At 35.4% G+C, this 12,511-nt stretch overlaps 1 protein-coding gene across 1 annotated transcript in view; it reads left to right on the top strand.

Moving 5' to 3' along the window:
- Window positions 1-12,511, top strand: part of mbtps2 (membrane-bound transcription factor peptidase, site 2) — a 77,443-nt gene that overhangs the window by 10,841 nt on the left and 54,091 nt on the right. The window contains exon 5 of the mRNA XM_039745576.1: window positions 2,589-2,716. Within this exon, the coding sequence (XP_039601510.1) occupies window positions 2,589-2,716 (128 nt within the window). The remainder of the gene's footprint in view (window positions 1-2,588; window positions 2,717-12,511) is intronic.

The following is a 12,511-nucleotide window of genomic DNA, read 5'->3' on the forward strand; positions in this document are numbered from 1 at the left end:
TCTTCCATATCTTCCTGTCCTCTGCACCTTGTTCTGTTACGCCCATCACCTGCTTGTCCTCTCCACCACATCCATAAACCTCTTAGGCCTTCCTCTTTTTCTCTTGCCTGGCAGCTCTGTCCTTAATCTCAAAAACCACACACTTCATTATGTCTCTAACTAGCAAGCCCATTTAGGGGAGAGGCACATATTCAGTAATCTGTGCCACCTATCAGAATATAAGGCTAGCAGGATCCCATACTCTAATTTACAGTAGAAATATGTTGTACTAAATAGAGATTTTAGGGTTGATCCTAAAGTGATCCTTGAGTGAATACCCTTGCTCCACCAATTTGAATCATATAAAAATACTAACCTCTGCTGTGTCTGTTAATATATACCATTTACATATTATTAAAATACTTATTATACATGGTGTTCCAAGTTGCAGAACCATAATGATCAACCATCTCTTGATGGGATTCCTTTTTTTCCTGCTTGGGTACCATTTTGGACTGGAAAACAGTTAATTTCATTTAGGTAAGAGGGGCTAATTGCACACACAAATTTGGTGATCTACAGCACAGCACAGCACTGCCTGCTAGCCCTATGATTGCACATCATGTATTGCCATTCAGGTTTTCAAATAGAAAAATTGAATTTCTGATGTATGGCTTTTTATATGGCATCCCATTTTACAAATCCTGACCAAGTTTAGGCAAATTCAGAAGTTTTTCTTTTTAGTTTTTGGGAAAAAAAAATCAGATAAAATTGTGTATTTATAATGTTGAGTCAAGTTGTGGCTCATGGTTATATCAACATTCTTAATATTAAAAAATTGTCTTATTTTGTTTATTTCTGAAGTGTTGAGTGAGCACTAGGAGTAAAGACATAGTCTCTCACATATTTGCTCCACAAATCTCAAGTTCAGACTTGAGGTCCAGTGGAATATTTTAACACAGACAGAATACAAAGGAGGTGTTCTTGCTGATGTCAAGTTTGCTAGCAGCACAAAGGTAAATGTGTAAATTCCACAATTTGGTAGCATAAGTACATGTAGTGGTTTTATGTCCATGAAATAACACAGTGCTAGAGAGACTGCGTATGTGTTTTGATCCCTGAAAGTCTTTTGTTTTGTTCACTTGGGTTCTTTTGTGCCCTTTTCAGGACTGCCTTTTGTGCCCATTGAATGATCTTTATGGGATGTCCACTCCTCTGGACAGTAGCTACACTCATGAATTTTCTCAAATTATAGACAATTTGCCAAACTGTGAATTGATAGGCACCTGGGTCATTAGAGATTCTTTTGTACCCTTCTCTAGCTTCATTCATCTCTATAATGTTTCTTTTAAGATCTTATAAAAGTTGTTTGGGTTGAGGCATGTTTCACACTAACTAGTCTTTCTTGAGGGGAAAAGATTTATCAGTAACCAGGCTTTGTGTGCCTTTATTTAAAAGACGAGGCCCCTGTGTAAATTCTAATCTCATCTCCTTAAGTGAAATTCCTTTTTTGAATTACATAGTATAAAGACATGAAACACTCAACTGTTTGTATGTTTAGTTTAACTGGATTTTATTTGTCTATAATTATGACTTAGATGAAGATCTGACCAAATTTTCTTAGTAATCAATGCAGAAATCAAGGTAGTTCCAAAGGGTTCACTTACTTTTTCTTGAAGCTTGCAGGCAGAATGATATAACATGATTTATTCAGATTAAACATGAGGTGACTTTATAGTGAAATTATAAAAATTACCTTTTGTCTGTGCCTGACTGTTCCTTCCATTGTGTACTTTATTGTAAATAATTTGGTTTGAATACTAACCCAAACTAATACTGTCACAATTGTTTTCCTAAACAAAATTAACTCATATATATTTGGCATAGATATATTTATATTTGATATATCAGTCTGTACTGAATTTGTTTTTTGGAGGAAGTTTAGTAACCTATAAAAAATGTGAAATGCAATGGCATGGATCATATTTTTATGAAAATGATTCATAACAAATTGTGTAAAATTTAAACTGAATTTTTCAGTCAGTCATTGTCCAACCTGCTACTTTAAATCTAATCTAAATGTTTTTCTTATTTATTAGGAATCTACTTTTTGATAATTGGATAGTACACGTAGACATACTTATTTTACATTATGAAAGGCAGTGTCATGTATGTTTCATTTGCTTTCATTATCTTAAAGTATGGAAATATATTTTAAAGTTTTGTTTAGCTTTTAAGCTGTGCTCTTTAAACCTGTCCATATCCAATGTCTATATTCAACACATTTAATCACCCTGAGAAAATCTATTAGCCTGTCTCTACTTTGCTAACATTAATTTTATTTTAATTTTTTTCATTTTTATTACTATTTAATTTATTATTGTTTCTTTGTATCAGTATACTGCTTCTGGATTATGTGAATTTCCCCTTGGGATTAATAAAGTATCTATCCATCTATCTATCTTTGATGGCGAAAAATACATGCATACATTTATAAAATGGACAGCATGTAATGAGTGATCTTTGCTATTGAATGTTTCTATATAAATTAAAGTATTTATTTTTTTTTAATCTTTCATCAACATAATGATGTATTTTGTTTTATTTAGAGAACAAGTACGATTTAATGGATTTGGGATGTTCATTTTTATTATCTATCCTGGTGCATTTGTGGATCTGTTTACAACTCACCTACAGCTTATATCTCCAGTTCAACAGCTACGCATTTTCTGTGCAGGTATGTACTTTAATCACTTCACCTTAATGAGAATGTAGTTTTGGATATTCATTTACATGTACGTATTTCGCTGACTCCTTTACCCAACGCAACATTTATTATACAATTGGTTACATTTCTTTTGGTTTTCCTTTTGGCGCACAAGCAGTAGGGATATTTGAACCCACAACCTCAGAGTTTGAAGTCCAAAGCCTTAGCTACTATACCACACTGCCTGATACTGACATGTTGTTTGAAGGTTCAATATTTTTCCACTGTACCAACCTCTTTAAACACTTAAAAAATACACTTCTTTTCCAAGCTGTTTGAAGGCTTTACTCATATGTCTTTAAAGGTTTTTCGGCCATTCGGGTCATAAAATATCTCATTTTAAGTAAGAAAAGGTAAGTAGACTTGCTTTTTATTCTTGAAGGCATTTCAGTACTTACCTGAGAGGCTTCATCAGTTCAACTGAATATGGGAAATTCCCCATCATTTAAACCTCTGTAGGTAATATAGCACATGATTTTCACTAAATTATCATTTTTGTTTAATTGGTGATTTTAAAATGGCCCAATGTGAATGTGTGAGTGGGAACTGAGATAACTGCTGCCCTGTTTAGGGCTAGTTTATGCCCATTGTGACCCTGAATTAAATTAAGCAGGTATGAAAATGTTTTTTACTTACTGACAAGCTAAATAATTACTAATCAGTCTTATTTTTTCATGCTATTAATTTATTGTCACACTTATGAAAAATGCAATGTTTAATTGTGTTTAAGTCACTTAGCAAAAGACATGTTTTCAAATAATTTTGTAGTTGAACTATACCACGAAAATGCCAGATGGAGGCAATATTTATTTATTTTATTTTTTTTATTTTTACTGATAAGTGCTTTGCTTAAGAATATTTTTACCAAGGGCACATTTGCTGTCATTTTAATGTACAAACATCAAGAAAATCAAACTGCACTGTCTCATGAATTTACATCCTTACTTTTGAGCCAAAGAAGGTCAGTGACTTTAATTTATAACACAACAGTTATTGTATTACTTTCTAACTAGGCAATGATTTACTTTCATTAGAGACTACATGTGTATGATATCTTATGGAAATTGTGACAGGCATCTTCCAGACTGCTACATAAACTCAGATTAATATACAAGCAAATGCTGTCCTTGTCACATTTGATATGCTGTATAACACATCTGTGTTTATTGAAGAATAAAGACAGAATGCAATAAAGAAGAAATCGACATGAGTCCCTGGATGAAACAATATAGCTTCAAGTCTGTTTAATTCTTCAAATACCTTATTCTAAGTAAGAGCTACTAGTCTGGCTAGTTGCTTCACCTGACTGACTGACAAAATAAGTAACGTTTTTTTGTAATCAGTGTGTCAAATACCTCTTGCTAATTGGGGGGAAGAATTGTCTGAATACTGAAAATCTTAATCTGGTACTGTGTAATATGCAATAATTTAAATACAGAGAATGTTATTAGTTGGGATGTAGACTAATTGGAATATACACAGATATGCAGTCTGCCAACAACAACTACACCAGTATCCTGTGGAAAAGCCACTTTTTGTGATACGTGCCAATTTTCAAGACCACTGAAGCTCTGCTCTGTTGCTTCCCTCTGAATACTAACTCCCTTTAAGTGCACTCGTGCTGACTGCGGAGAATGGAGTCCCCCCAGCATCACTGCCACACATTCATCCTAATAATTGATGATTTCACTTTCATATTTTTATGGGTTACAGTAAATACCTCCAAAACTATTATGAAATAGCAACAAGATGCAGTTGGCTTATCAACAATCAATCAACATGTATTTATATAGTCCCCTCTGGGCAATCTACCTAACATAAATTAAACAGTCCTCTTTGTATTTTGGGTTTTCATGGAAGGACTTGATGATGATGGTCACGTAGACTTCTGGCTTTCAGTCCATCAATGTTGGTGCATCATGATGCTTTGAGTAGGTGGTGGTGGCGCAGGCCGCCACCACAAAGAAAACGGAAAAAGAAACAGAAGAGAGAGTAGGGGTCAGTACGGATTTTGGAGCCACTATGAATAGTTATCATGATGAATTGAACATACAGAGTATCAGTATTAAGTTAAAGTGAAGTTATAAAAAGGCCATGTTAAAGTAATGTGTTTTCAGCAGTTTTTTAAAGTGCTCTACTGTATTTGCCTGGCGAATTCCTATTGGCAGGCTATTCCAGATTTTAGGTGCATAACAGCAGAAGGCCGCCTCACCACTTCTTTTAAGTTTAGCTTTTGGAATTATAAGGAGACGCTCATTTGAAGATCTAAGGTTACAATTTGGAATATAACGTGTCAGGCATTCCGATATATAAGATGGAGTGAGATTATTTAAGGCTTTATAAACCATAAGCAGTATTTTAAAGTCATAGGCTTACACTGTTGTCATTCATGTAATCAGCAATCACTTTTACACTTATTGTCATTACTGCAATGATGCCACACACAGGCAAGCAGTAATTCCTACGAAGAGTTCCAGTTTATTCATTTTCTAAGAATACAGTAATCCCTCGCTATATCGCGCTTTGACTTTCGCGGTTTCGCTCTATCGCGGATTTTATATGAAAGCATAACTAAATATATAACGCGGATTTTTCGCTGCTTCGCAGGTTCTGCGGACAATGTGTCTTTTTACTTCCTGTACATGCTTCCTCAGTTGGTTTGCCCAGTTGATTTCATACAAGGGACGCTATTGGCGGATGACTGAGAAGCTAACCAATCAGAGCACGCAGTTAAGTTCCTGCTTGCTGAATGCAGTGTTAACCAGGAAGTCTCGTCTCGCTCATTCAGCATCAACGTGTTTCGCTGTGTAAAGAGTTGTGCTCTTTTGTGTTTGTCTTTGTGCATAGTCAAGCCCTTCATTATGGCTCCAAAACGATCTGCTACTGCTTCAGGGGCCGTGCCCAAGCGCAAACGGAAGATGTTAACAATTGCCGAAAAGGTAAACGTTTTGGATTTGTTGAAGGCTACGATTCTTTTTATTTAAAAAGTAGGAACGGAATATAAGATCTACGGCCGCAGTGTCCTTTTAACCAGGGTGCAAAACAAGTTGTAAGTGGATGTAATAAGGCAGTAGTCTGGATGGAATCTGCTTTAGGGATTTGGATTGAAGACTGCCAGAAGAAGAACAACAGCAGTGCTACACAATCGCCTGAAGTGGCTCCTTTAAGGGCTGTAACGCTCTCCTTTGTTGTGCAGTAAAGTAAAACTCATTGTTATCGGACAAGTCATCGTGTCATTGTTGGTGAGTAACCATAATTAATTTTCTACTTACAGTACTTAGTACATGTACGTACGTTTAGTGTCACTGTACACACATTTACTGTATACTATTTTTCTTGCATTGTACGTATTTATTGCTGGTGGCCTGTCTGTCGTAATGGCTGTAACATGTGTGATACTGGAGACACTCAATATCTTTTAGGTTTTACTGTATATAAACAGTGTGTTTATATACATAATTTCAATGAATCTTACCTAATATCTAAGAGAATACAAAGGGATTATGCTGTATAACTCTGCGGGGAATATTTATAAACAGTGTGGGAGAGTTTATAAGGGCTTAAAATATATAAAAATAACCATAGAAACATATGATTTCTACTTCGCGGATTTTCACCTATCGCGGGGGGGTCTGGAACGCAACCCCCGCGATCGAGGAGGGATTACTGTATCTCCATCCTCTTCCTCAAACCCTTCTGATTTAAGGGATGTGCTCTCCTGCCTTACCACAAGGCTGTAGCCACTAAAACATCCAGCCACACCTGGCCTGCTGATCTAAACTCATCTCACCCCATCAATCCTGTGAAGCACCTGTGGACAGACAATATCCAGTTTGCTTGTAAGAGTATGGGAGGTATTTTCTGCAAAAATGAAAATTATAAAATGAAAATGCAGTCTCTCTTTTGCAATTTAATTTTCAAAGTTTGTACGCAAAAATGAAAGTGAAATAACCCCATTTGCCATTTCATTTTCAAAGTCTACACAGAAAAATGCTGCAAAAATTAAAATGAAATAACCCTGTTAGCAATTTCATTTTTAAAGTGTGTGGGCCAAAATGCTGCAAAAATGAAAATTTAAAAATTTAAAAAACCCATTTGTAATTTAATTTTCAGCCTGAACCAAAATGAAGCTGCAAACATGAAAAGTAAAAAGCATTTCCACTGTGCATTTTCATTGTCAAGTTCTCAACATGCAAATAGTGTGGGTCAGTGGGTGGGGCTTTGTACCTTGATTCCCCAAAATTCTTTGTCCTTTGTAGCTGTAGAGCCTCTTTGATTGTTAAAATACTTCTAACTTCTTCACGTGATTTTGATCTTTTCACCCCCGTACTGTAAGCTTCACAGCAAAACCATACTGTAGTACCTCCTGGTAGTACTGAAGTAATTAATGTGCAGTTTAATTGCAATAATTAACATGACAGAAATTAGCCTTTATTATATCATAGTTTACATTTATTTGCACTGAAGTGGAAACAGGATGCATTGTATTTTTGTAGTACCGTTGGCTCCGAGCACCATAATGGAGAGAGAGATTGCATTTTCATTTTATAATTTTCATTTTCATTTTTGCAGAAAATACGTCCCATAGTAAGAGTGCTCTACATTTGCCTACAATATTTTCTTGCAAATTCAGTATTGATTTTCAGGCTTTAAGAGGGTTCTTGGGGTTTGTCAGGTAGTTTCAAACTCCCCAAAACCTTTATTTCTCCCCTTGTTTTTAAGAATTTCGGTCTTGTTAAAAACACATTTCTATCTGAGTGTCTGATATAATGTTCAGTCTTTATAAATTCTGCTGCACAGTATATTGTCAAACATTGTATAAAATAATTTGTGCAGTTTCAAGTAGTCTACAAAACCCAGTGCAGAGTCACAGAACAGTTTGCTGTAAAATGATCGCAAAAAATGCATAAAATTCTATCATCTTTATAGTTTCATGATTGAACTATATCAATTAAAGACCAATTTGGCTAAGTTGCTTACAATTTATTAGTATTTCTTTTAATTAAATATGACATATTCATAAACAATTTACAAAGATGGTCTTTTATTTATAGATCTGCATATTCAAATATTGCAGTGTTTTATTCCAAAAGTAAAAATTTGTAACATTAGAACAAATAAATGTGGTTTATCAGAAATTTACAATAATACATGGATTCTGCGTTTTTGTATTTTAAAGCCTTTTTTTTTTTTATAACCTTAATTAGCATCATTGGGAATCTATGGAATTATTCAAAAATATTCTTGCACATTGAAACAATTAATTGATACTGGCAACTGAAACACTGTGTAAATGTAAATATACATGCATTTATTTATTTTAAATAATTTTTTTAACCATTAATTCTATTGCAGTTTTTACTGTTTAGATGTACCTTTTATTTAATGTATTTTGCAGATGTTATTTTACATTTTACTAAATAGTTATTTTTTAATTCTTGAGGTATGACTATAAGTATAAATTTTACTTATGAAATACTTTCTTGCCGACTGTGATACACACAGAAATAATAAACAGTAATCTTTTTTCAAAATCACCAACAGTACACACCTGTCAGTACCATAGAAGAATTGAGAGCCCTAAAAGCTTTAAAATGTGAGCTCGGTGGCAGCTTTCCATCTGTCTCTCTCTCCCTCTCTCTCTGTCTAAAAATCTGCATGTTTATCATCATGTCAAAAAAATAACTCTCTTTATGGCAGTATGGTGTGTCACCTTATTTTCACGTGTTTTTGTTGGCTCATTAGCAGTTTTTTTTAAACTGTTTCGCGGTTATGATGCACTATGCTGGTATAAGTATAATCGTTCTAAATTATATATGGATGTGATCAACATTAAAATGGGTCTTTTGATAAAACCAATCCATCATCACGGGCCATTCGTAACATATGTTGAATATGGATTCTGTGGGCTACTTTAAAAAGGTCCATGGGCTGGGTTTGTTGAGTTTGACACCTTTGCTTTAAGTGCATTATTTGTATCCTCACACTTCTGTTTCCTTCACTGATTATTTTTCACTGATGCAATTTATCCATATCTTTGCCTTTGTGTTGCTTTATTAAAATAAACTGCTCAAAAAAATGTAAATGAAAATTATCAACCTACAGAGGCCTGAATTCAAAGATACCCTGAAAATCAAAGTGAAAAAATGATGCGGCAGGCTAGTCTATTTTGCTAAAATTTCATTGCAGCAACTCTTGTACTCAGTAGTTTGTATGGCCACCATGTCCTAATGAGACGACAGATGGTGTCTTGGGGGAATCTCCTCCCAGATCTGGACCAGGACATCACTGAGCTCCTAGACAGTCTGAGGTTCAACCTGGTGGTGTCAGATGGACTGAAACATAATGTCCCAGAGGTGTTCTATTGGATATAGGTCAGGTGAGTGTGGGGGCCAGTCAGTGGTATCAGTTAGCAAGCTTTGTCTGAAGAACCAAAGTGTAAAAAGAGGGAGAGCACGAACCTAACTGATGGAAATACATTTACACTTTGTTTTATACTGTGCCTTGGTGGCTGGTCACGCAAGACTTACCGAAACAAAGCAATTTGTATTTGTATTCTATTCTATTCACTTAAATCTCACCAAGGAAGCCAAGGTGAAATTCACAAGAGTAGGTGAAACCGAAGGACTGATTGAAAAATACAACTTAAGACCAAAAAAAACCTGTGCCATCCTGGGCCTTACTAACACAAAAATGTCCTAATTTACCAATGGAGTGGCTGGTGCAATTTCCAATACCAAGAAACATGAAGTATAAAATATTTCTTCCTACCTCCCCCTTTCATACAAGTCACAGTGGCATCACCAGCTCATCAAGCCCTGGCCTGTTAACTCTGTACTGTCTCTGTATTGTTCTTTAGCAAACTGATCAGTTTTAAACCTTGTTTAGGTTGGCTTCCTGAACAATCTTGTATAGGCTACTTTTGATTGCACTACATTTTTTCATACTGTAGATACACTGAAAAAATGTCAATTCACGCAAATATAGGATAGTCATATACATAATTTAAGATAATTATTTTTTGAATGAGCGGGGCAACACAGTATTATAATAGTAAAGCATATAATAACTTAATTTTTCCAAGTCAAAAATGTTATTGATTGGTTTGTTTTAAAGTCCATACATTTTTTTGAAAATCAAAAAATAACGAATATGTTCCAAAATTTAGACAGTATCTTTTAAATTAGCTAAAACCTTCAGTCTGAAAAGTGCTATAGCTCTATTTGTGCATGGATACAGTTATTTCTGCAAATGTCTGAGGGTGTGGAGAAGTCATGTCACATTATTTCCCCATATGTCATAACTTCAAAAACTATGTTAACTGATCATTGACATTTCACAAAAACTATTTCTTTGAGCTCAGTGTTTAATCCAAATTGTGTGTTAAAACATACCACAACATCTTAAGTAAATCTGAAAGTTATGAGAATCAATATCTTCTACTCAATAAAATAAGTAATGCTTGATGGACTAAATATTTTTCAGTGTTTTGTACTGCACATGTAAACAATGTAAATAGTATAAATAGGTAAATACACAATTGTATTTTGTATATTTTTGACAGTATCTTTGAAGAATCTCCCCAGCTTAGATGTTCAGTTTGTTAGTCTAGTCAAGGGCAGGCCTGAAAGCAGCAAGGTCAAGTTTTTAGCACAGAATTTACATGAGCAGGGAAGATCAATGGTCAATCAAATTTAATTTACATTATGTACATACAGTTAGGTCCATAAATATTTGGACAGAGACAACTTTTTTCTAATTTTGGTTCCGTACATCACCACAATGAATTTTAAATGAAACAATGCAGATGCAGTTGAAGTGCAGACTTTCAGCTTTAATTCAGTGGGTTGGACAAAAAGATTGCATTAAAATGTGAGGCAACTAAAGCATTTTTTTTAACACAATCCCTTTATTTCAAGGGCTCAAAAGTAATTGGACAAATTAAATAACTGGAAATAAAATGTTCATTTCTAATAATTGGTTAAAAACCCTTAAGTCTTGAACTCGTGGACATCACCAGATGCTGGGTTTCCTCCTTTTTAATGCTCTGCCAGGCCTTTACTGCAGCGGCTTTCAGTTGCTGTTTGTTTGTGGGCCTTTCTGTCCGAAGTTTAGTCTTCAACAAGTGAAATGCATGCTCAATTGGGTTAAGATCAGGTGACTGACTTGGCCATTCAAGAATTTTCCACTTCTTTGCTTTAATAAACTCCTGGGTTGCTTTGGCTGTATGTTTTGGGTCATTGTCCATCTGTATCATGAAACACTGCCCAATCAATTTGACTGCATTTAGCTGGATTTGAGCAGACAGTATGTCTCTGAACACCTCAGAATTCATTCGGCTGCTTCTGTCCTGTGTCACATCATCAATAAACACTAGTGTCCTAGTGCCACTGACAGCCATGCACGCCCAAGCCATCACACACCCTCCACTGTGTTTTACAGATAATGTGGTATGCTTTGGATAATGAGCTGTTCCACGCCTTCTCCATACTTTTTTTTGCCATCATTCTGGTAGAGGTTGATCTTGGTTTCATCTGTCCAAAGAATGTTTTTCCAGAACTGTGCTGGCTTTTTAGATGTTCTTTAGCAAAGTCCAATCTTGCCTTTCTACTCTTGAGGCTTATGAGTGGCTTGCACCTTGTAGTGCACCCTCTGTATTTACTTTCATGCAGTCTTCTCTTTATAGTAGACTTGGATATGGATACACCTACCCCCGGAGAGTGTTGTTCACTTGGTTGGCTGTTGTGAAGGGCTTTCTCTTCACCATGGAAATGATTCTGCGATCATCCACCACTGTTGTCTTCCGTGGACATCCTGTTTTTTTTGCGTTGCTGAGTTCACCAGTGCTTGCTTTCTTTCTCAGGATGTACCAAACTGTAGATTATGCCACTCGTAATATTGTAGCAATTTCTCAGGATGGGTTTTTCTGTTTTTGCAGCTTAAGGATGGCTTCTTTCACTTGCATGGAGAGCTCCTTTGACCACATGTTGTCTGTTCACAGCAAAATCTTCCACATGCAAGCACCACACCTCAAATCAACTCCAGGCCTTTTATCTGCTTAATTGATAATGACTTGCCCACACTACAGACTTGCCCACACCTGCCCATGAAATAGCCTTTGAGTCAATTATCCAATTACTTTTGAGCCCCTGAAATGAAGGGATTGTGTTAAAAAATGCTTTAGTTGCCTCACATTTTTATGCAATCGTTTTGTTCAACCCACTGAATTAAAGCTGAAAGTCTGCACTTCAACTGCATCTGAGTTGTTTCATTTAAAATTAATTGTGGTAATGTACAGAACCAAAATTAGAAAAAAGTTGTCTCTGTACAAATATTTATGGGCCTAACTGTATATATACATTGTATGTACACTGGCAGGCAGTGTGGTGTAGTGGTTAAGTCAATGGACTTCAAACCCTAAAAGTATGAGTTCAAATCCCACTACTGACACCTGGTGAACATAATACTTGTAACCAATTTAATCTCAAATGTTGTAAGTTGCCTTGGATGTAGGCATCAGTCAAATATATTTTGGGAAAGGAGAACAAATTGTGAAAACTGATTCTACTGATTCTATGCCCCCAAATAAAGTTGAAGTCAGAAACTACTGTGCTGCACAGTAAGGTAAAATAAAATAAGCATTGAACAATTACAGAGTTAAGTGAGTGTTACAGGTGGCAAAAGCCAGTAGAGCAGACTAGCCTTTGTAGGTGGTACATTTATGAAGAGATAAACAAAACAAGAAGAATCACATAGCAAGCTTTG

Source organism: Polypterus senegalus, chromosome 2, assembly GCF_016835505.1.
Source record: "Polypterus senegalus isolate Bchr_013 chromosome 2, ASM1683550v1, whole genome shotgun sequence".
NCBI lineage: Eukaryota > Metazoa > Chordata > Cladistia > Polypteriformes > Polypteridae > Polypterus > Polypterus senegalus.